Genomic DNA, 25483 nt, shown 5'->3' with positions numbered 1-25483 from the left:
AAAGCTTTCGCTCACCTGAAGGTATCAGCATATAATCCATGGTCAAAGGATCTATTCTTTAGTCCTGTACGATTAATATAATATTTTTTCTTATTCACACAGCAATATTGTACTTTGTTGATGTGCTCTAAAGCCAAAAATAAAAAAAAGTAAATTTTAACACAACTTTAGTAAATCAGCCTAATATTGTCTGAAAGGAAACCGTCTTTGCTGTGTTCTCTCCTTAGAAACCCCAAAGTGCTGCTCTATGAATCCTTTGTTATGAGTCGATGCACCCTGTATAAGGTTGGTTGCCAAAAAGCAAAAAGTAAAAAAGTACCTTCTAAGGACTGTCTCCATTGGGCAAAATTTAGTCTAAAAAATTTTCGTCTACAAGAGTCCTCGGCAGCCATGACCATAACTTAACTTTCTTAACAACGCTGTACAAGTAAAACTATTTAAAGTATACTATTGAACAATTAGTATAAGCATTGTTCTTTAACCGTCATTGTTTATTTTGTCCTTTAGGTAAACCTTTTGAAAAACAGGTTTTTTATAGTGCTCCCCCCAATATTACCTTCAGTATGTTATTTGGGAGACGTTTTGACTACGATGACCTAACCTTTAAGAAAATGACAGAAATAATAGATGATGTTGTTAAACTCACTGGACATCCTTCAGCCAAGGTATGGAAATCCTAGTTTACAGAATAGGTAATCCTGTTTCTATGCCTGAAATATTATTACCTCAGTATACCCCTTCAATTGCTGTCTCCAATTCTCCAATCATGCCTCCACTGCTGGCTAATGATAGTGATGATGGGAGGAGTTTTTCAGAGCTAGCACATAATTTCCCATCATTGTGCTACCATCTGTGATTCCCACAGGGAACTACAGTTCCCATGATTCCACATGCCTCCAATTCAGTATTGCCAACCTACCAGATTGAAATTTACTGACACAACACCCAAAATGTTGGCACAGTCAAGTTTTTACTGGCATTTCCAAAAGTTACAGTTTTAAGTGCAAATTTCAGTCTTTAGGCTACAAACAAGTCCAATATGCAATTAGTGATGTGATTTAAGGTAGATATAAAGGCAAAAAACATATTTTTTATTTTACTTTCGATATTTTAAGTAAGTAGCTCAGGGACAGGACTCAGGAAGGCAAGAAATGAGAATGGACAGACACACACACATGAAACTGACTCTCACAGTGACAATGACAGCAGTGTGCAGCATCATAGATGATAATGACACCTCACCAGTGGTGGCCCGTAATCCGTGCACCCCGCTCCCTAATCTACATGCAAGGCGCCGGACGCATGGATTCCAATGGGTTTTTTTTTTTTTTTGAAGCACACGATTAGAGCCAGAGGCTCTAATAGAGCCTCAAAAAAGGGTGGGCTCGGGGAGCTCCCAGTTGTGTGACAATAATGAATTAATATTTGTTATTGTCTTCCTTATTCTTCTCCCGGTCATTTGGCTGAGAGGAGAAGCAATCCTTTTGGCCTCCGAGGAGGAGGGAGGAGATGCAGGGGAAGCCGCCATGAAGCACCAGGAGGAGAAGGAGACACGGCCCGGAGGAAGCGCTGCCCAAGACCTAGATAGGGTAAGTGCGGAGCTTGGGACCAACTGGGGGGGTGCCTGTGACCAACCCGACCGACCGGGGGGTTTGCAGTGGGTGAATTGTTTGCCACTTCCCAAAAAATATACCACCAGCCACCACTGCACCTCACCGACACAACACGTCCCCTCCTGAATCACAGTGACAATCTCTCTCCACGCTAGGTGGCTCCTTCAGTCCACTCCAGTCCAAACAGCACCAGCTTGCCTTGCTCCTGTTCCGCAGATCCATACATAGGGTTCTGGCCACTCCGCTCAGCTTCTTTGCACCATGACATCACACGACACACACAGGAACCTCCTCCGTCAGACCAGCCCCCTGCTGGTGCTGCCCAAACACACTGTAGCAGGCACTTGGATGGTCTACATCAGCTCCAGACCAGAACTGCAAATGCCGAGCGTGACAGCCATATTTTTTACTCGCAACCATTTCCTGTCACTGGCATTGACTGTCAGGAGAAAAGTGTCTGTTTTTTACTGGCTGCCAGTAAAAATACTTACGGTTGGCAACACTGCCTCAATTGGGCTGAGTCTATTTTGCATATCACACACCTAGCTGTCAAGCTACTATCATGTCCTCTTGAGTGGGCATGATGAGTGAATAGCTTTGATTGACAGCTTGGCATGAGTTTTGCATAGAATCAGCAGAGTGGGGCATAGGCCACACATAGGCAGACTGATTGTGAGGAGAGTGGGTGGAGCCTTGGCGTGTCTTCTATGATGATAGACATGCTAGGGCTGTCCAAGGAATAGATGCAATTACTTTAGCAATGTCCCCAATGATATCATGGTGCCATGCTGTAGGCCGATCGAGAACGGTATAGTGCAACAGGGTACAGCACAACGATTTGTAGACACAGTAAGCTGTGTTCTCTCCTGATTAAATGAAGTGGACCAGTGAACTTTCAGCTGCAAGGGGAACAGGTACATTTCTCAATACCTTTGCATCTAAATGAAAAACAAAGAAAGATATATTTTGCATGTTACAGAGTTTTATTACATACTGAATTTAGGATTTTGACAAATGTTACTCTGGTTAGAGGTCCAATGAACCTGTAAACACCTGTACACTGTGTTACACTGAAATCCCAAGGAGGCTTATTAGCTGGGCCCAGGTTACCTCTGTAAATCATAGAACACTAGATTCTTATGTAGATCCAGAAAGGGGTGGTATTTTCTAGGCCAACTCAGGAGCAAACAGCAAAGGACAGGAAATGTTTTACTGGCAGGAGAAAAACAGAGGAAAAGGCTGAAAAAAAGTGCATTATATTACTTTTAAGTTCTTGGGTTAGAATACAGGCACATATTAAACCTTGTCCACAGTTCATAGTGCAGCATCCAAAACACCATTTTTGTGGTTGGTGTCTGCACTGACCAGCAGTTAAACAATATTGAAGGGTCTAATTTTGCCTAAAACAACAAGGAGATGGAAGTCTTACACCAGTTTGAAGACACTATGTAGGACAAGAATAAACCGGAGTTTGGTGGGAAATTACCTTGACTGTAATGCCGCGTACACACGGTCGGACTTTACGGCAGACTTTGCCCGGCGGACGGGATTTCGTCTGACAATTCGATCGTGTGTGGGCTCCAGCGGACTTTGTTTTCTCAAAAGTTGGACGGACTTAGATTTGAAACATGTTTCAAATCTATCCGACGGACTCGAGTCAGGTCGAAAAGTCCGCTCGTCTGTATGCTAGTTCAACGGACAAAAAGCCACGCTAGGGCAGCTATTGGCTACTAGCTATGAACTTCCTTGTTTTAATCCGGTCGTACGTCATCACGTATGAATTCGACGGACTTTGGTGGACTGTGTGTAGGCAAGTCCGTTCATTCAGAAAGTCCATCGTAAAGTCCGTCGAAAAGTCCGCCGGGCAAAGTCTGCCGTAAAGTCTGACCGTGTGTACGTGGCATAAGTTTAATTGCTGGTTAGAAGACTAGCAAAGCTCATCAACCACTCAATGTATCTAGTAATTTATATCATACCCCATCCTACCATACATTAGCTGATTTTACACTTCTGCAGTTAGATCGTGGCAATTCTGGCAAGCCCCAGCCCTTTTGGGGCTTGCCAGATCTCTGACCAGTTCCCTAACATTTGGGCTGCAGGGAAGTATGCCCCACTTTTAAAAAATGTACTTTTAAAACCCTTGAACAATGTCAGATCAATATAAATGTGCTTATGATTAAATATTTTGTTCTGCTTCTGCATCTAAAGAAAGCTGCCATAGACACAAACTTGCTTTTGCTTATACTGTATGGTGTAAACAGTGGTGTAAACATTGCAACTACCAAGTGCATTTTTAATTAAACTGCTGTATTCATTTATCTGCAGTACTACAATGTGTTCCCAATACTAAAACACTTCTTGAAAACTCCTGGCCTTGTTTTAAAGAGAATTGATGAACTTAATGAAATTTTGCTTGTGCTTTTCAAACAAGCACAAGAGTCTAAAAATGAAGATTCCTTCAGGACTTACGGTGAAGCATTCCTACAAAAACAAGAAAAGGTAAGCATCATAAATTACAAATTCAGAATGGTTTGTTTCTCTTAAAATGAAACATGAGCTGTGGAAGCTTTTAGTTCTTACCAAATTTCATCAACAATCACAGACAGCAATGCCACTCACACAGCAGATATACAGATATGGAGCTAAAGAATGTGAAGTGTTCTGCTGTTTTCAGAAGGAAATATAGGTAAAAGATGTTTAAGGGCACTGCTGGTATTGGGTAGAGCTCTCTTTTGGTGGTATTTAATCACCACTGTTTTTTTTTATTTTTTTGCTAAACAAATAAAAAAAGACAGAATCTTTTTTTTTTTTTAATTTTTTCTCAGTGTCTCTTATAAAATGTTGCAAATAGGTAATTTTTCTCCTTCACTGATGTGCACTATTGAGGCTGCACTGATGTGCACTAAGGTGGCACTGATGAGGCTACACTGAGAAGCTGCACTAATAGGTGGCACTGATAGGTGGCATTGAAAAACGGCACTGATGGGCACTGATAGGCAGTAATGATGGGAGTGCACTGATGGTACATGGTTCAGTACCCTTTAATGACCATTTAGGTGGCTTATACAGTGGGGACGGAAAGTATTCAGACCCTCTTAAATTTTTCACTCTTTGTTATATTGCAGCCATTTGCTAAAATCATTTAAGTTCATTTTTCCTCATTAATGTACACACAGCACTCCATATTGACAGAAAAACACAGAATTGTTGACATTTTTGCAGATTTATTAAAAAAGAAAAACTGAAATATCACATGGTCCTAAGTATTCAGACCCTTTGCTGTGACATTCATATATTTAACTCAGGTGCTGTCCATTTCTTCTGATCATCCTTGAAATGGTTCTACACCTTCATTTGAGTCCAGCTGTGTTTGATTATACTAATTGGATTTGATTAGGAAAGCCACACACCTGTCTATATAAGACCTTACAGCTCACAGTGCATGTCAGAGCAAATGAGAATTATGAGGTCAAAGTAACTGCCTGAAGAACTCAGAGACAGAAATGTGGCAAGGCACAGATCTGGCCAATGTTACAAAAAAATTTCTGCTGCACTTAAGGTTCCTAAGAGCACAGTGGCCTCCATAATCCTTAAATGGAAGACGTTTGGGACGACCAGAACCCTTCCTAGAGCTGGCCATCCGGCTAAACTGAGCTATCGGGGGAGCAGAGCCTTGGTGAGAGAGGTAAAGAAGAACCCAAAGATCACTGTGGCTGAGCTCCAGAGATGCAGTCGGGAGATGGGAGAAAGTTGTAGAAAGTCATCCATCACTGCAGCCCTCCCCCAGTCGGGGCTTTATGGCAGAGTGGCCCGACAGATGCCTCTCCTCAGTACAAGACACATGAAAGCCTGTATGGAGTTTGCTAAAAAAAACACCTAAAGGACTCCAAGATGGTGAGAAATAAGATTCTCTGGTCTGATGAGACCAAGATAGAACTTTTTGGCCTTAATTCTAAGCGGTATGTGTGGAGAAAACCAGGCACTGCTCATCACCTGTCCAATACAGTACCAACAGTTAAGCATGGTGGTGGCAGCATCATGCTGTGGGGGGGGGGGTTTCAGCTGCAGGGACAGGACAACTGCTTGCAATCGAGGGAGAGATGAATGCGGCCAAGTACAGGGATATCCTGGACGAAAACCTTCTCCAGAGTGCTGAGGACCTCAGACTGGGCCGAAGGTTTACCTTCCAACAAGACAATGACCCTAAGCACACAGCTAAAATAACGAAGGAGTGGCTTCACAACAACTCTGTGACTGTTCTTGAATGGCCCAGCCAGAGCCCTGACTTGAATCCAATTCAGCATCTCTGGAGAGACCTAAAAATGGATGTCCACCAACGTTTACCTTCCAACCTGACAGAACTGGAGAGGATCTGCAAGGAGGAATGGCAGAGGATCCCCAAATTCAGGTGTGAAAAACTTGTTGCATCTTTCCCAAAAAGACTCATGGCTGTATTAGATCAAAAGGGTGCTTCTACTAAATACTGAGCAAAGTCGTCTGAATACTTAGGACCATGTGATATTTCAGTTTTTCTTTTTTAATAAATCTGCAAAAATGTCAACAATTCTGTGTTTTTCTGTCAATATGGGGTGCTGTGTGTACAATAATGAAGAAAAAAATGAACTTAAATGATTTTAGCAAATGGCTGCAATATAACAAAGAGTAAAAAATTTAAGGGGGTCTGAATACTTTCCGTCCCCACTAAGTGAAATCTGAGTAGCTGCTATGGGTTACTGTCTTCTGTACATCTTCCTTGCTCCCTGCATTGCATCATTAACCACTTGAGTCCCCAGGCCTTTTTGTCTTTTATTTTTATATCAAGAAAGTTTTACTAAAGATAAAACATTCCAGTGTAAAAAGTTGTTAGACCATAGCATAACAATGCCCTAGCGGACCAGTCATCAAATAAGCCATTCAAAAAAGAATAACCAAAAGAAATAAGACAGACATATTAATATTCAAGAAAGAAAAATGAAAGAAGAAAAAAAAAGCCATATATAATCTCAGTGCTATTGGACACATTTATCCAACTGGATATTGCAATAGTCTCATCTGGATAAGTTCCCTAGGACTCAATCCAGGTGTATTTAGCTAAGGTGCCAATATCCTCTCAAACTTTCCCAAATATCCCCTATGTTGATATACTGTATATACCTCTCAAGGAGAAGAGTATTCCCCATACGACACCCATGTTTTGAGGGAGGGTGAAGTCGTAGATTTACAGCCTACTAGAATCACTCTGAGCCTGAAACAAGGCACGGGTAAAGGCCACTCTAGTCATCTCCTCCAGGATTGCTTCCTCAAGAACACCTAACAAACAACATATCGGGTCTAGAGGTACAGCAGTTTGAAAAACTTGATTGAGAGTGGATAGGATCCCGGTCCAGTACCGGTGAAGCTTTGGGCAACGCCAGAGTACATGAATGAGGTCCCCGGGTGCATCTACGTTTGCTACACAGTGGGTCTGCAAGTTTGCCCATTTTATAAAGTTTTAAGGTGGTGTAATGCGCTCTTAGCAAACTGTAGAATTGCAACAGTTTCTGGGAGATATTTAAAGAGCAAATGGTGACCGACTGAAACGCCTCCTCCCATTGGTCCCCTGTGAATGACCCCATGTCCTTCTTCCACTTCCACAAATTTGGGATAAATGGGTCACTCCTAGAGCGTGCCATCTGGGTCCCTGTTGCAATTTAGCCAGCTCTGTATATGTTTTATCACACCAAATGGGACTATACGCAGTGAACCCAACCACCTGTTGCAGTTGCTTAGATTTATTCCAAACCTTTTGAAGAAGCACATAAGTGGGAGTCCGCATTGGTCAAAAAAAGCATAAGGCGAGCAGCGGATCCTGTCGGGGTGGAAGACATGGAGCCTATTAAGTGCTGTAGTTGAGCAGCTAAGTAGTAGAGCAAGGGATTAGGGAGTGCAAGGCCACCACCATCTTTAGGGTATTGCAGTTGTACAAGTTTAATCATTGGGGATAATTATTCCATAGCAGCGTTCTAAAAAGGGAGTTGACCACTCTGAATAATTTTAACGGGACTACCACTGGGGAGTTATGATGCAAATATAACAATTGTGGCATGAGGATCATCTTGATCAGATTAGTTCTCCCTGTCACTGTCATTTTAAGTTTATTCCATACAATAACCCTATCCCTGAAACGTGTGAGCAGAGGATAAATGTTAAGTCGGCAATAATCAGTGAGCATGAGGGAGACTGGAATACCTAACTATTTAAAAGAGTGGATAACAGGGATGGGGCACAAAAACATCATTGGCTGTCCTGGTTCATCGTCCAACAGCATCAAAGCGGATTTAGCCTAATTGATGGCGAGGCTTGAGTAATGGTCAAAATCAGAGATAATGGTCATGACCACAGGTAGGGAGGTGGATATGTCTCCCAAAAATAACAACATCTCATCAGCATGTAGCATGATCTTCTCATGCAGCTCGCCATATATGAACCTGGTGATGTGGGGACTATTATAAACCAGGGCTGCCAAGGTTTTGCAATAGCAAAAAGTAGGGGGGGGACAGGGGACAACCCCGCCTAGTCCCCCTATCAAGAGCGAAAGCATGTGATACCCTGTCAGACACCGACCACTGAGTCAAGAAACAAATGTGGTAGGGTATTAGCCAGATCAGTTAAGGAACAAAATCAGCAGCCTACATCCCCCAAATTAAGTGCCCAGACGGGAGAAAAGTCCCACTACCGAAGCACATATCACGCGAGTTCAGGGACTTCTACCACTCACTATACAACCTACCAAACAGGAACCCCCTGTTTGTTGTTGATGACTACATAACAACCTCACAAATGCCCTCCCTACCCTTGGAAGCCCTAGAGGACCTGGACTCCCCGATTACTTTAGAGGAGCTTCAACTCGCTATTTGGACCATGAAACCAAGCAAGACCTGGGCCCAGATGGTTATATCGTCCAATATTACAAAACTCTCCTCCCGATTATAGGCCCACGAATGGTGACATTCTTTAACGCAATAGGCACAGGGACACAATTCCCCAGAGACACCATAAAAGCTCACATTACGCTGATTCACAAAGAAGGGAAAGATCCGGGGTCCTGTGGGAGTTATAGACCTATTTCTCTTTTAAATACTGACCTAAAGCTGTTTGCCAAAATTTTAGCTACCGCTTAGCGCAACACCTCCAATCCCTGTCACATCTAGACCAGGTGGGCTTTATTCCTACAAGAGAAGCGAGGGACAACACCATCAAGGTGCTGAACCTCATCCACATAGCAAACACTAGCCGTACTCTATGTGTCTTTGTTAGTACAGATGCCGAAAAAGCATTCGACAGAGTGAACTGGAACTTTATGTTCTCTGTCCTCCGTCACATTGGCGTGGGAGAGCGGATGCTGGATAGGTAGGATTTACTCTAACCCAACAGCTCAGGTGAAAGTGAATGGACTGTTATCTGATCCTTTCCCTATTGAAAACGGCACGAGACAGGGATGCCCAATACTCCCCCTCCTTTTTGCCCTTTCCCTGGAACCAGTTTTATGTAAAATAAGATTGAACCCCAACATGAAAGGACTCCTAGTTGGAGACTCCCAGTGTAAAGTCTCTGCATATGCGGATGATCTACCTTTTTCCCTGACATACCCAACGACTTCCTTACTGTACTTAATGAAGGAATTCGACATATATGGAGCCATCTCAAATTTAAAAATAAACTTTACTAAATCAGATGCTATGGGTGTAGATGTCCCTCCCCACTCCATCTCAACCATCCAGTCAAGCTTCCACTTTAAGTGGACGAATTCGGCCCTCAAGTACTTAGAAACGCTTATCCCATCGGACATATCACGCACATTTGCTCTTAACATTCCACCACTACTGACAATGACCCGATCCCTGCTAGACACCTGGCACAAAGGATTACCGTATATACTCGAGTATAAGTCGAGATTTTCAGCCCTTTATTTTGGGCTGAAAGCGCCCCCCTTGACTTATACTCGAGTCACCGCCGTCTGCCTACATGATCAGCGTGTTATGTAGGCAGACGGCGGGCAGCGTTTGATAATGCAGTTCGGAGGCTATTCCAGCTTTCAAAAGCTGCGCCTCCTCCTCGTCTGAGATAGGCTGAACACTCCATTTCCCAGCAGTCAGTGTACAGCCTATCACGGACATTCTCTCATCCTTGTCCGTGGTATGAGAATGAGAGAATGTCCGTGATAGGCTGACTGCTGACTGCTGAGTGTTCTGCCTATCACAGGCGAGGAGGAGGCGTGGCTTTTGAACAGTGGAATGGCCGCCGAACTGTATTATCACACGCTGATCGGAGGATGGAGATCGCCACAGGGAGGATGGAGATCACCACACGGAGGTTGCACAGGACACAGGTAGGCTGCACAGGGACACGGGACACATGCACACATGACACATACACATGTACAGGACACAGGACACAGGGACACGGGACACATGCACATGTACAGGACACAGGAACACAGGACACATGCACAGGACACAGGGACACAGGACACATACACATGTACAGAACACATGTATAGGACACATGTACAGGACACAGGACACATGCACAGGACACAGGACACATACACATGTACAGGACACATGTACAGGACACAGGGCACAGGTCACATGCACGTGTACAGGACACAGGACAAAGGACACAGGACACATGCACATGTACAGGACACAGGACACATGCACATGCACAGGATACAGGTAGGCTGCACAGGACACAGGGAGGCATGCAGCTGCAGATGGGCATTGTTGACCCTCTTTTTCCACTTACAGTAGCAGCAGCATTTCTCACCCTCGTCTTATACTCGGGTCAATAAGTTTTTCCCAGTTTTTTGTGGTAAATTAGGGGCCTCGATTTATACTCAGGTCGACTTATACTCGAGTATATACGGTACACTCTTGGTTCGGCAGATGTAACCTGATAAAAATGTGTATCCTTCCCAAATTCCTCTACCTGTTCCAAGCTCTCCCCATTCAGATTCCTACAACTTTCCTCAAGCAAGTACAAGCCCTCCTCACCCGTTTCACCTGGGCTCAAAAAAAACCTAGATTAAACAGAATCCAAATGTCACTACCCAAAACAGAATGGAGGCCTAGCGATACCAGACATCCGAAGATACTACCAGGCCACTCACTTAGGCAGAGTCTTAGACTGGAGACGAAACAGAACACATAAGCTTTGGACACAAATAGAACAATCTCAGACCACTATCCCTCTAAAGAGTGCACTTTGGTGTTACAATTCTCTGTCCCCGAGATTGAAATCCCACCCATTGATTGGGATTACGTTAAGACACAGTTCTCATGTAGCCACACAAGCACTGTTGACATCAGAGACTTCACCACTTTTTCTGATTCTTGGACACCCAAACTTCACACCAGGCCTGCACCCGGCGGAATACTCAAGTTTGAGAGACCTGGGATGGGAACAGGCCTCCAAGTTTGTAACATCAGGTCGATGGACGTCGTCCCTTGCGGAACTGACTGACACATCGGGTAACTACCGCCTTCCCCTTTGGAATTACACCACTTCCTACACTCCATCCCTGACCCACAAACCTTCTCCCGCCCACTGACAACTTTTGAGGAATACTGCTCGGGGACCGGGCCAATATCACAGACTCTCTCACAAATGTACTCTCTCTTAAATTCACCCCCTAAGCAACCAAGCCTATGGTGCTTGGAAAGATGGGAGACTGACCTCAATCGGAAATTCTCAAAAACACAGAAACAACGAATCATCACCTTTGCCATCAAATCCTCCTTATGCACCAAAATGCAGGAAACAAATTTTAAGATCTTCTCCAGATGGTATCTCACACCCACCAGGCTACACAAATGCTTCCCGACTTCCTCGGACCGCTGTTGGCGGTGCGGAGAAGACGAGGTTTCATTGTTACATGTTTTCCTGCCCAAGATTGAAGAATTTCTGGACAGAAGTCCTCCGTATTACACAAACATTCACAGATTACAAAATACAGGAGGATGCATCATTCTTCCTACTACACCTATCAAAGATCCCAATCAAATCCTACAAAAAAACATTGTTACATGCATACCCCTTTACTGGAAGCAGCAGTGTTCACCGACTGATGGGTGCTGGCTGAGAAAAATAGAAGAAACAAACAAAATGTAAGACCTGATCCTTACCGTGCAACACAAGCAAGAGAAATACACAAAGACCTGGAGTCTTTGGAATATTTTCATTTACTCTGATGAAGGGACATCCCTTCTAGGGACATAACACTACTTTAGCCTGGAGTGGTGTCGTCCACTCCCCGCCCTCGCCCTGTCTCTGCCCCCCCTCCCCTCCTCCTTCCCTCTTACCTCCCTCCCCCACCCCCCTCTTTTTCCCTTACTATTCCACCCTCTACTACTCTAATGCTTTCGAAAAACAAAAATGAGCACGGGGAGGATCTTGCCACTTTTTGAAATTTTAAACAAACTACCCGATAAGAATGTACAGTACATGACTTGCTGACTCTTTCTCCCACGTATGATTTTTTGCAGATGTATATCGTAATGACAGTTGCAATGTCTTCAAACTTCCTGTACTTTTTTCTCGATAACATGTACATCTATGTCGTAATGTTGGAATCTCTCCATATGTGTTTCCTTAATAAAAACTTATATTTGAAAAAAAACAAAACATAACAGAAACTAAATAGAACTTAAACATCCCAAAAACTTGCTGCCTAAATAAAGAGGATGGAAGGTGCTCAATCATGCTTAGCGGTATGAGTGTTGGGGAAGAAAACCCCTGTCCGCAACGCCATCAACTTTTATTCATCTCCGCTGTGCCAATACCCTTATGTGTATAGGGAACTCAATTAATTTGGTATGCAGTGTAGAAACTTTACCATACCTACGAAACACGTGTACCCGACTTCCAACTGATAGAACATTTTCTAACAGAGGGGATTGTATGTAAATTGCACAGTGGCTTTACAACCACGTTAAGTAGCAAAACCACATTAGCCTGGGACATAGATGCAGGAAGAGGACCTGCAGCAAATGAGGCATTAAAAGACTTCCAACAATCATGGCAATATTGTTTCTCCATATGTAGTATACACCTCTATAGGGATGCCATCATCCCTGGGAGCCTTATTTGTGGAAAGAACAGGCCACCTTCTGTAATTCTTCCAAAATAAGCGGGGCTTCATCTAAGCATTACGTGAACCATATAAGTCGGTATAGAATTTGGCCAACTCAGTAATGATTTGCTCTAGAGTATAGGAATGAGGAATGGTTCGGCCCGAGCAGGAGTTTGGCCTGAACATTGGCTGTTTGCTTATTCGCCAAACAACCAACTTATCGGTTCGTTCGCTCATTTATTCGGCCCGCCGAACGACCACAATGCACTGCACAGCCGCACAGTGCATTGAAAGCCCTGATTGGCTGAAGCAATGAAAGCTTTGCCAAATCGGGGCACAGAGCACATGATTGGACGCTGTCATGATGACTCTATCCAATCATGGCTTATTGCTCTTAGTCCCGCCCCACACTATAAAAGTATTCTTTCAATAGCGGACATTTTTTGTGTGATATTGGCGTGGAGAGAGATAGAACAGGGCTCTGTTCAGTGCTATGATAGTTAAAGTGTGTTATTCTGATTCTATTGTCAGTGTAGAATATCAGTTTAGTGTGAATCTAGGGATAGTTCAGTGTAAGTGTAGTGCGACCACCATTCATCTTTACATTAGTGTGAATGTAGGGATAGTTCAGTCAGTGTGAGTGTAGTGTGACCACTATTCATCTTTACATTAGTGTGACTGTAGGGATAGTTCAGTCAGTGTGAGTGTAGTGACCATTTAGCACAGTATATTTCATTGTGTCAACAAGTTTAAAGCTGTATATTTCAGTGCATTACATGCCGTTTAATGTAGATTATTTCAGTGCGTTACTTGCTGTTTAACGCAGTACGTTTCTGTGCATTAGTGCACGCTTAACGCAGTATATTTCAGTGCATTACTGCAAGTTTAACGCAGTATATTGCAGTGCGTTACCTTCCATTTAACGCAGTACAGTTCAGTGCGTTACTGCAAGTTTAATGGTATATATTTCAGTGTGTTACATGCCGTTTAACACAGTATATTTCTGTGCGTTACTGCAAGTTTGATGCAGTATCTTGCAGTGCGTCAGTGCAGTTTTACTGCAGTACATTATAGTGTATCAGTGTACATGGCCAGTCCTCAGGCAGGGCATCATTTCCTCTGTTTAGAGATGTTACTCATGCTATCCAGCCACAGCATGCACAGGAGATGGTGGTCTGGCTTACTAAACCATACTCATCCTCCTCATCCTCTGTCACCCAAGCAGAGACTGGTACACACTATATCTATAGTAACCGGAGGGGGGATAGGTAGCAGGTACAAAGCTCCCTGGTATTAGCAGTCTTTCAGGCACAAATATCAAATCCAGTGAGGTAGTGACAAACAGTGCGGTGTTTATTGGTGATATATACAAGTCTATATACAGGTGCTGTACAGTGTTTCAAAAAAACAAACAGAACAGAAAATAGCCAAACAAAAACCTAGCCATGTCTCGGCACTAACTACACAATATATACAGGCCCTAACTACCAGGTTGAGCAAGCCTACAGCTTTTTACCAACCTTTTGCTCTCACAGACCAATGTTGTCTGTGTTTCCCAGGCAGAGAGCGAAGGCTAAATCAAGTGGTGAATCCGCGCAATGGGAGTAAGTAAAATCAAAATGTTGGACTGCTGCCCCCACAAACGCAACCACCACCAGGCGTGGAGCAAGCGATAAATAAATAAAAAAGTAAAAAAGTGAGTGTGGCGCTGTCCTAAATTGCTAATACCATACAAAACTACCTTGTAAAAAGTGATCGGGGAGGGGGGGGGGGTGAAGGAAAAAAGAAAAATGGAGGGGAGGGGAGGGGAAGGGGGGGGGGGAGAGATGGGAGGGGAGAGGGGAAAAGTGCCAGCTGATAAATATTAAAGTGACTTGTGCTCCTTATGATCAATAAAATATCAAACACATATAATAACACGTGACATGTGTACAGTGCAGCTGTGGTGGTAGTTATATAATCCTTATAGATTGTTTACCGTTGAAAATAATAATATTATTATCACACACTTGTAATAGACTGGCTAAATAAGCCGTGACTCGTGCTCAGTGCAACATAGGTGAAAATAAACAGTCCTTGTGAATTCCTTGGCATTTCTTTAGAACAAGGCAGGCATATCCAGCATTTATCTGCTACTTATATTTCTATGGTGACCGGGTGCTTGTGTCTCGTATTGTGATCGTGCAGACACTCACCAGCTTCCTTAACCCCTGCAGGGGTAACGCGCAGTCACAGTGTATGCCACTGTGCGGCAGTCCTTAGCGCATTCAGGATCGGGATACCATTTGAACATAAAGGAAAGAGGAGATTCCCATAGCGTAAAACCATAAACACTTTTTATTTGTAGTAGATGACAAAGTGGTACTCACATCTTGGTAGTTTAAAACAGGCAACCAAATGTCATCAGAGAAGCGTCAGGTCTACGCTCCCGTAGACGTCCTCTGACGAAACGCGTAGGGAGTGGCCTAAACCTGGCACCTTGCATCATCTCCCAGTGAACAAAGCTTTTGAACTTGACGCTCCTGATCCCGATCCTGAATGCGCTAAGGACTGCCGCACAGTGGCATACACTGTGACTGCGCGTTACCCCTGCAGGGGTTAAGGAAGCTGGTGAGTGTCTGCACGATCACAATACGAGACACAAGCACCCGGTCACCATAGAAATATAAGTAGCAGAAAAATGCTGGATATGCCTGCCTTGTTCTAAAGAAACGCCAAGGAATTCACAAGGACTGTTTATTTTCACCTATGTTGCACTGAGCATGAGTCACGGCTTATTTAGCCAGTCTATTACAAGTGTGTGATGAAAATATTGTTATTTTCAAAGGTAAACAATCTATAAGGATTATACAACTACCACCACAGCTGCACTGTACACATGTCACGTGTTATTATATGTGTTTGATATTTTATTGATCATAAGGAGCACAAGTCACTTTAATATTTATCAGCTGGCACTTTTCCCCTCTCCCCTCCCATCTCTTCACCCCCCCCTCCCTTCCCCACCCCTCCGTTTTTCTTTTTTCCTTTTTTCCCTTTCCCCCCTCCACGATCACTTTTCACAAGGTAGTTTTGTATGGTATTAGCATTTTAGGACAGCGCCACACCCACTTTTTTACTTTTTATTTAGAGAGCGAAGGCTGTCTGTCACAGGTGAGTTTAAATTGGCCTGAGGGAGAGCACCAAACTGGATTGTGGATCAGAGATCCATGAACATGTATGAGAGGAGCCTGGGAGACGTATAAACACCGAATAGGACTTTTCCTGGCTCTCTCTGGGACGCTTTGCTACAATATATATCTATATGAGCAAATTCCAGTTAAAAGCGGTAAAAGTGGAGCAATCATCAAGGGGGGCCCCGAGGAATGTGGGGGGGGGGGGACTCTGGTGACCAGGGACCACCTTCCGCAGAAAGAATGCACTAAGGTAAGGAGGTGGGGTTACTGATATAAGGGGGAAACCTTTATATCAGTGCTCCCTACATTATTGTATTTACCTCCACCTTACATCAGTGACCCCCCCTCAGACTGGCCTGGCAACGCTGTCACTGACCCCCTCTCAGGTGCACGGTGCAGGGATCAATCAGACGGCTTCAGCTTGGTGGCTATGGTTGGCTCAGCCTCACTGAGCCATCAATGCAGCCTCACTGTGCCCATCTGCAGCCTCATCAGTGCCAATCTGCTGCCTCACTGTGCCAATCTGCAGCCTCACTGTGCCAATCTGCAGCCTCATCAGTGCCCATCAATGCAGCCTCACTGTGCCCATCTGCAGCCTCACTGTGCCAACAATGCAGCCTTGTCAGTGCCCATCAATGCAGCCTCGCTGTGCCCATCAATGCAGCCTAACTGAGCCATAAATGCAGCCTCACTGTGCCCATCTGCAGCCTCACTGCCCCAACAATGCAGCCTCACTGTGCCCATATGTATCCTCCTCAGTGCCAATCTGCAGCCTCACTGTGCCCATCTGGAGACTCACTGTGCCAACAATGCAGCCTCACTGTGCCCATCTGCAGCCTCACTGTGCCAACAACACAGCCTCACTGTGCCCATCTGTATCCTCATCAGTGCCCATCTGCAGCCTCACTGTGCCCATCTGCATCCTCCTCAGTGCCGATCTGCAGCCTCGCTGTGCCCATCTGCAGACTCACTGTGCCAACAATGCAGCCTCACTGTGCCCATCTGTATCCTCATCAGTGCCTATCTGCAGCCTCGCCAGTACCTTGATTACACACAGCGGATGTCTCCCGATGTGTCATGCAGCTACAGTCTTGTTTGGCGGCTGTCCAGCTGCTTGACACAGCGGGAGACACCCGCTGTTTATGATTACACAAACGGAGGGAGGGAGAGGAGGACTCTGCATTTGGATCGGCCCTGGGAGCTGTGTGGGCCTTTTTTAGCACATGTGCAGCTGATTGCACTGTTGCAATTTACAAACTTTGTCTCAAGCACATCAAGCATGGCAAAAACACCAGCCATTTGGGTACCACATGCTCAGCCTGTTGGCAAGAGCACCTGAAAGCCGCACAAAAGGGGTGTAAATCTGTTCCTCTTCGTTACTCACTTTAGTCTGCCCCTCATGACCTCTCAGCAGCCTCCACTGACGGGGATGATGGTATAGCGCAGGGTATCCCAGGTCTTTGCAGTGCATCTGCCAGCAGCACACCACCAGCTGTAGACTATAGCCAGCAAATTTATCTGCCCCATCTGCTGCAGTGGGAAAAAAAATACAGTCACTGTACAGCCACATGCCCAGCGTCTAAATGCAAGCTTGTCAAAGCTGCTGGCTCTACAACTTCTGCCTTTCCATCTGGTGGATTCTGCCCCCTTCTGTGAATTTGCAGAATGTGCTATACCACAATGGGAGGTTCCCATTCGCGATTTGTTTTCACGTACGTCCATTCCAGCAGCTCTTTACCATCACGTGTAAGGCAATGTTGTGGCATCGTTGGGCAAGGCAGTCAGCTGCAAAGTCCATGTTACTGCTGATACGAGGTCCAGCAAGCATGGTCAGGGACAATATATTTTGTTCACAGCACACTGGGTAGCTCTGCTTGCAAGGATGCAGGACAGGGCTCAGTGCTGCAGCTTGTTGTGCCCCCACGTCTCCATACAGCTAGTGGTGATGATGTGAGATTTGTCAGCTCTCTCCCCTCCTCCTCCTCCATGCCCTCCTTTGCTGAATTGTCCTATGAACCACAAGTACTCCTAAGCGTTCAAGGGGCTATTCAATGAGTCAGGCTAAAAGGTGCCATGCAGTGCTTCAGCTGGTGTGTCTAGGGGAGATGAACCACACTGGAGCAAAGATTCTTGCAGCTCTGCATGGGCAGGCCCAAAGGTGGTTCACGCCATGCCCGCTGGAGCCAGGAATGGTGGTGTGTGATAATGGCACAAACTTCCTGTCCGTCCTTAGACAGGGAAAGTTGACACATGTGCCATTCCTAGCACATGTCCTCAATTTGGTGGTGCAGCGTTTCCTAAATAGGTACCCAGGGTTGGAAGATCTGCAAAAGTAGGCAAGAAGAGTCTGTAGCCAATTTAGACAGTCATACAAAGCCAGTGCTTGGTTGGCTGTGTATGAGCAACCATTGGCATTGGGGAAAAAAAGCCAAGCCTGCCCATAAACCGCCTGATTTGTGACATGCCCACCAGGTCGAAATTGGCAATGCTGCAGCGGCTGCACATGCAGCAGAATGCCGTCAATGAGTACCTGTGTGAGCATGGCACGGCTTGGCTTTTTTTCCCCACGCCAATGGCTGCTCATAAAAGATGCATGCACTGTACTGTCACCATTTGAGGTGGCCACAAGGATGGTGAGCAGTGACAGTGCATGCATCAGTGACACTGTCCCTCTTATCCACCTGTTGGAGCACACGCTGTGTGGAATAATGGACAAGGCACTTGAGGCAGAACAAAAGGGAGGAAGAGGGAGACTTACTTACCTCTCAAGGCCCCCTTTATCCAGACAGTGTTCCTGCATGCCCGCCGATCATACAGGAAGAGGATGAAGTGACAATGCATGCATCAGTGACACAATCCCTGTTGTGTGACTGCTGGAGCAGACTCTGCAGGCCAATATGGACAGGGCACTTGAGGCAGAGCAGCGGGAGGAAGAGGAAGACTTCCTTTCCTCTAAAGGCCCACTTTGTGCAGACACCATTGTTCCTATGCCACAGAACACACAAGAAGAGGAGGGAGGAGGAGGAGGATTCTGGCAGTTTTGGAGGCATTGAAGCAGATGAAGACATACGTCAAACAGTAAGAGATGGTTTTCCATCCCCAGAAATCTTGGGAGTAGTACATGGCTGGGGGGAGGCAGATACTATTATCTTCAGTGACCCCGAGGAGTCTGCTTCTAATGCCCCGGCAAATTTGCGGGCATGAGCTTCCTCATGCTTCAAAGCCTGCAAAAGGACCCTAGAATGCGTGGCGTAAAGGTGAAAGATAATTATTGGTTGGCAACCCTCCTTGACCACCGTCACAAGGGGAAAGTCTCAGAACTAATCCCGTCCCCACAGAGAATGCAGAAGATGAAATCTCTTGAGGACACCTTAAACAGGAGTTTATCTAATGCTTTTCCTGACTCTGGTAGGTTATAGTGTCATGGAAAATGTAGTTTTGAGGCTTGTTGGTCAAGAGAGGAGCGGTGGAGAAGGCGGACGCATAATTGATGCATTTCTGAATTTTTTTAGTGCTTGCCGCCCAGGGATGTCAGCTTCCACATCCCATTGGCAGCATCTGCATCACATGGTGGATGATTATCGAGGGGCGAAAACAGAGATAGAGAGCTTTCTAGTCGACAATTCACTGGGTTACTGGTCATGAGAATAGACCACTGGCCAGAACTTGCCCAGTATGCAATTGAGCTTCTGGGCTGCCCTGCATCCAGCGTGCTTTCCGAACAGGCATTCAGTGCTGCTGGAAGTTTTGTTAATGATAATAGAACACGTCTGTCCACAGACTCAGTGGACCATCTGACATTTTTCAAGATGAATCAGTCCTGCATTACCAGCAGCTATGAAGCCCCTGGTGCTGATGTCGCTGATTACGTTTTTTTGGGATGTGGAATCTCTGCAGGACTTCTGGGCTGCCTAGCGTTGTGGGTGTTGATTTTATCTGGAAGAATTTTTTTGGTGTAGGTTTCATGGGCACAATTAACACCCAAAGAAAGGCCAATTTTTCTGCACCTGTTTGACAAATGCATATCATTGCAATTTTTTACAGCAAGGCCAATTCTTGCTTTCATCAAGAGTATCCTCTATAGGGTTACAGTCTGAAGGCGCCACTGACACCCAAAAACCAATTTTTCCACACCTGTTTGACAGGTGCATATCATTTTAATTTTTGACAGCAAGGCCAATTCTTACTTCCATCAAGAGTACCTCTATAGGGTTACAGTGTGAAGGCGCCACTGACACCCAAAGACCAATTTTTCCACACCTGTTTGACAGGTGCATATCATTTTAATTTTTGACAGCAAGGCCAATTCTTGCTTTTATCAAGGGCACCTCTATAGGGTTATGGTGTAAAGGCGTCAATGACACCCAAAGACCAATTTGTTTGCACCTGTTTGACAGGTACATATAATTTTTGACAGCAAGGCCATTGTTGCTTTCATTAAGAGTACCTCAATAGGGTTATGGTACGAAGGCCTCACCGACACCCAAATACCAATTTTTCCACACCTGTATGACAAGTAGGGTTGCCACATTATCCCTTTAATCCAGAACACATATGAATTACACAGGTTCTGAGGCTGATTTAATGCAGATAAGGCACCAAGTGAGTTTAATTACCACCTTAATCAGCCACAGAACCTGAGTAATTAATGTGTATCCTGGATTAAAGGGATGATGTGGCAACCCTAATGACAAGTGCATATGATTGCAATTTTTGACAGCAAGGCCAGTTCTTGCTTTCATCAAAAGTACCTCAATAGGGTTACGGTGTGAAGGCACCACCGACACCCAAAGACCAATTTTTCCGCACCTGTTTGACAAGTGTATATCATTGCAATTTTTGAAAGCAAGGTCAATTCTTGCTTTCATCAAGAGTACCTCTACAATGTTATGGTGTGAAGGCACCACCGACACCCGAAGATCAATCTTTCCACACCTGTTACTTCTATCTAAAATCTGTGGAAGAGACACCAGAATTAATCCAAAAAATCTCTAGTCTTGTTCCCACTGCACTACCTTGTGGTCTCATCATACAGACTGGCTCCCCAAGTCGTTGCTTACAAAATAAAGAAAGCTCGTTGGGAAAATGTAATTTTTTGGGCTTTATAAATTCAATTATTCTTGCAGCACTTTCTATACACAGTACAGATGTACCACTTTACAGGTAGACTAAGGGGACCCCCAGGCACGATATTGAGAGGAATTTTTCATTTTTATGATTTTACTTTAAGCATCAATAAATCACTGCTCATTTAAAAATGACATTTACAAACTTTTTTTTGTAAAAAAGGCATAACCATTATATGCCCAATTACTTGTATATAAGCCTCAAACTAGGGAATTTTGATTTTTAACGTTCGGGTCCCATAGACTTCAATGGGGTTTGTTATTTGATTCTGAACTTTTGCGATGTTCGGAAGTTCTGGTGCAAACCAAAAAAGTGGGTCGTTCGGCCCATCCCTACTCTGGAGTGTTAACAACTTGCCCCATAGAGGAGCAAATAGCCCCTATAGCTGGAGGGGACTGTTGCGATCTGGCAATTTTAGCTAATAGGCGACCCGTTTTCTCCCCCTTTTTGCAGAATGCCATTTTTGTAAAGGAACTTTTACGCTCGACGGTGGAGGAACTCAGACGGTCCAGAGAATCCTGAACCAACATCCATGCCTCCCTCGCAGAGTCAGAGGGATCAGATAACTCCAAATGTTGTACCTGGTTGTACCTGGTTTTCCACCTGCTCAATTAAGGCTGAGGAAAAGTATTTAACAGCATTTTGTTTTATTACCCCTAAGAAAGGCCTTGAATGCCTCCCATTTCTGTAAGGTGTCATCATACTGTTGGTTAAGAAAAAAGCTGTCAATTTGGAGTCCTATACGCACATGGGAGGAAAGCAGCTAAAGCCAAAAGGCCTTCAGTTTCCAGGGAGCTCTAGGTAGGAAAGTAGAGGGCTGTGCAGTTAACCATAAAACCACAGGGCAGTGATCAAACATCCCCCGAGGAAACTACTCCCCCAAGGATAATAAGGTCATTGCTGTAGACAGATACTTGTGGGTTTTGAAGAAACACGAGAATTGCTTAACCGCCTTTTTCTCTTTAAATTTCCTTGAGTCCCAGAGAGTTTTAAGTTCCATTTTGCCCATGTATGGGTTTCACACTTTATATCTATTAGGTTTTGTAGGCTAATAACATATTATATACTATTTTTTTCAGGACAGATGGGGCTTTGATTGGCTAGCAGATCTGAATACATATATTTTTATTCCTTGTTTTATATGCTTAGGTATTAAATAGTAGAAAATAATAAAAATAAATACATTATGAAGCGGTGAATGTGACATTTATTAAACCTGCAGGTAAATCAGTCACTGTAATTTAAAATGTGCACCAGAAAGATTTACCTGCAATGAAAGTTTGGTGAATGCTACATTCACAGCTTTATAAATATGTTTTATGTTGGAGATTCATTATCACTAGGGATAGGCGAATGGTTCGGCCCAAGCATAAGTTCAGGCCAAACTTTTGTTGTTCAGACGTTCAGCAAGCAGCCGAACAAACGGGTCGTTCGACCGTTTGTTCGGCCCCCCAAACCAACCACAATGCATTGTGGCGATGAATAGTGCATTACAAGCCCTGATTGGCTGAAGCAGTGAAAGGTTCAGCCAAGCAGGGCACAGAGCACTGTCAGGGTCATGATTGGACACTGTCATCATGACTTTATCCAATCATGGCTCATTCCCGCCCCACAGTATAAAAGTATTCTTTCAATGGCAGCCATTTTTTGTGTGATTTTGGCGTGGAGAGAGATAGAACAGGGCTTTGTTCAGTGCTATTAATTAGTTAGTGTGCTATACTGTGCTATTTTGCTTCAATTGTCAGTGTAGAATGTTAGTTTAGTGTCAGCCTAAGGAGCCTAGTGCAAGTGTAGTGAGGAGGGCCATCATTCAGCTTTGCATAGTGTGCAGCTAGAGTAGGGACAGCTCAGATAGTTTCACTGTAGTGTAGTGAGACTGTGTCATTCATACATACATTAGTGTAGAGTAGGGACAGCTCACATAGTTTCAGTGTAGTGTAGTGAGACCGTGTCAGTAATCTTGACATTAGTGTATAGCTAGAGTAGGGACAGTTCATAAAGCATCAGTGAAGTGACGATTGAACACTGTCTATTTGATTGCGTTACTGCCAGTTTAACACCATTTACTTCTGTGTGCGTTACTGCCAGTTTAACGCCATATAGTTTTGTGTGCGTAACTGCCAGTTTAACGCCATATAGTTCTGTGTGCGTTACTGCCAGTTGAACGCCATATAGTTTTGTGTGTGTTACTGCCAGTTTAACGCCATATAGTTCTGTGTGCGTCACTGCCAGTTTAACGCCATATAGTTCTGTGTGCGTTACTGCCAGTTTAACGCCATATAGTTTTGTGTGCGTTACTGCCAGTTTAACGCCATATAGTTCTGTGTGCGTTACTGTCAGTTTAACACCACATAGTTTTGTGCTTTACTGCAGGTTTAACGCCATTTACTTCTGTGTGCGTTACTGCAGGTTTAACGCCATTTACTTTTGTGTGCATTACTGCAAGTTTAACGCCATTTACTTCTGTGTGTGTTACTGCAAGTTTAACGTAATTTACTTCTGTGTGCGTTACTGCAAGTTTAACGCCATTTGCTTTTGTGTGCATTACTGCAAGTTTAACGTAATTTTCTTCTGTGTGCGTTACTGCAAGTTTAATGCCATATAGTTCTGTGCATCACTGTAGGTTTGGCGCATTTTATTGCAGTATATAATAGTGTATCTGTGGAGTGTGTCTGTGTAGTGTGAGTACTCAAATTAAAGTGCACCAAACACCACTTTACATTGATTAAAGTGCATCTTCGTACAGATTTCCACTTCTTCTTTACATTTGCTTATAAGCACTGCCCCCTCCCTTCAAATAATGTCTGGGAGGACAACAAGGAGAGGCAGACGTTCCCTTGGCACTGTAAGGGGGCCAGCAACAAATGTGTCCACAGGCAAAGGTGGACGTATGGGTCAGTCCTAGGGCAGGGCATAATTTCCTCTGTTTAGTGAGTTTCCCCATGCTATCCAGCCACTGCATGCAGAGGAGGTGGTGGACTGGCTTACTAAACCTTCCTCATCCTCCTCATCCTCTGTCACGCAAGCAGAAATAGGTATGCAGTCCCCTGCAGTTGCCAGAGTGGATAAACCTTCCTCCTTGTCCACATCTATTCCTGCCATAGCCACAACATCAGCCATGGAGGAGTCAGCTGAGTTATTTGACCACAGCTCCTTAATTGCTCCTTGATTAGGGATGAGCTTCGAGTTTGAGTCGAACCCATGTTCGACTCGAACATCGCCTGTTCGACCGTTCGTCGAATTGCGAACGTTATGGGCCGTTCGCGCCAAATTCGAGTGGTGCGTCATGGCCCATAATTCACTGCGGCATCCCAGTGCATAGCTGGCTGATGATTGGCCAAGCATGCACTATGACCCGCAAGCTTGGCCAATCACAGCGCCATCTGTACAGAGAGGGGGGTTCAGTACACACCCCTCAGGGGGTTTAGTACACGCTCCACACTATATAAGGCCATCTGCGTGGCGGCCTTGTGTAGTGTGTTGCGGCAGCGGAGAGATAGACAGAGAGACAGTGTCATTTGATTTAAGTTAGATAGAGTAGGCAGGTGAGTCAGTTAGCTGCAGTCAGTGTATTGTGTGTATATATGCATTCCAGGCGTTATTCCAAATGTTCTTCGGTGTGGGCCTTTTTTGAGACGTGTGCAGCAGATCGCACCATTGCTATTTGCAACATATGTCTGAAGCGTATCAAACGTGGACTAGACAGAAAGCGCTTGGGCACCACATGCTTAATCAGACATATGTCGAGCTCCCATGCAGGCCATTGGCAACACTACCTAAAAGACCCACACCAAAGAACAAGGCGGACCTCTCCTTGCTCCTCATTAGCTGGGATCTCCAACCCCACTATACCTTCAGTCCTATATATATATATATATATATATATATATATATGCATCCTAGGTGTTGTGTATATATATATATATATATCTATATATATATATATATATAGATATATATATATATATATACACAATGTATTCAGTTTAGCTGGATCCGTTCCTGTTATTCTCTTCCTACTGACAGGCAGGCAGGTGTTTTTACAGTATTTACAGCTACCTGAAGAAAATTGCTGGTGTTCTTCTGATCCTATTAGTACCACAGGCAGGCAGCTACAGTATTTACAGTTAGTGTACTGTGTCCTCTGCACAGTGTGCACCTAAAGCTACCTGAAGAACATTGCTGGTGTTCTTCTGATCCTATTAGTACCACAGGCAGGCAGCTGCAGTATTTACAGTTAGTGTAGTGCATCCTCTGCACATTGTGCACCTAAAGCTACCTGAAGACAATTGCTGTTGTTCTGCTCCTATTAATACCACAGGCAGGCAGCTGCAGTATTTACAGTTAGTGTACTGTGTCCTCTGCACAGTGTGCAACTAAAACTACTGTACTTGAAGAAAATTGGTGGTGTTCTTCTGATCCTATTAGTACCACAGGCAGGCAGCTGCAGTATT

At 44.5% G+C, this 25483-nt stretch overlaps 1 protein-coding gene across 2 annotated transcripts in view; it reads left to right on the top strand.

The window, feature by feature from the left end:
- Positions 1 to 25483, top strand: part of LOC141148928 (cytochrome P450 2W1-like) — a 103015-nt gene that overhangs the window by 51588 nt on the left and 25944 nt on the right. For both annotated transcript variants that reach the window (XM_073636819.1, XM_073636820.1), the window contains 2 exons: positions 508 to 665; positions 3939 to 4112. In XM_073636819.1, coding sequence (XP_073492920.1) covers positions 508 to 665; positions 3939 to 4112 — 332 coding nt within the window. The remainder of the gene's footprint in view (positions 1 to 507; positions 666 to 3938; positions 4113 to 25483) is intronic.

The sequence above is a fragment of the Aquarana catesbeiana genome, linkage group LG06 (genome assembly GCF_042186555.1).
Source record: "Aquarana catesbeiana isolate 2022-GZ linkage group LG06, ASM4218655v1, whole genome shotgun sequence".
NCBI classification, from domain to species: Eukaryota; Metazoa; Chordata; class Amphibia; order Anura; family Ranidae; genus Aquarana; species Aquarana catesbeiana.
Note: the sequence above shows the minus strand (reverse complement) of the source record. Positions and strands in the feature narration are given on the sequence as shown.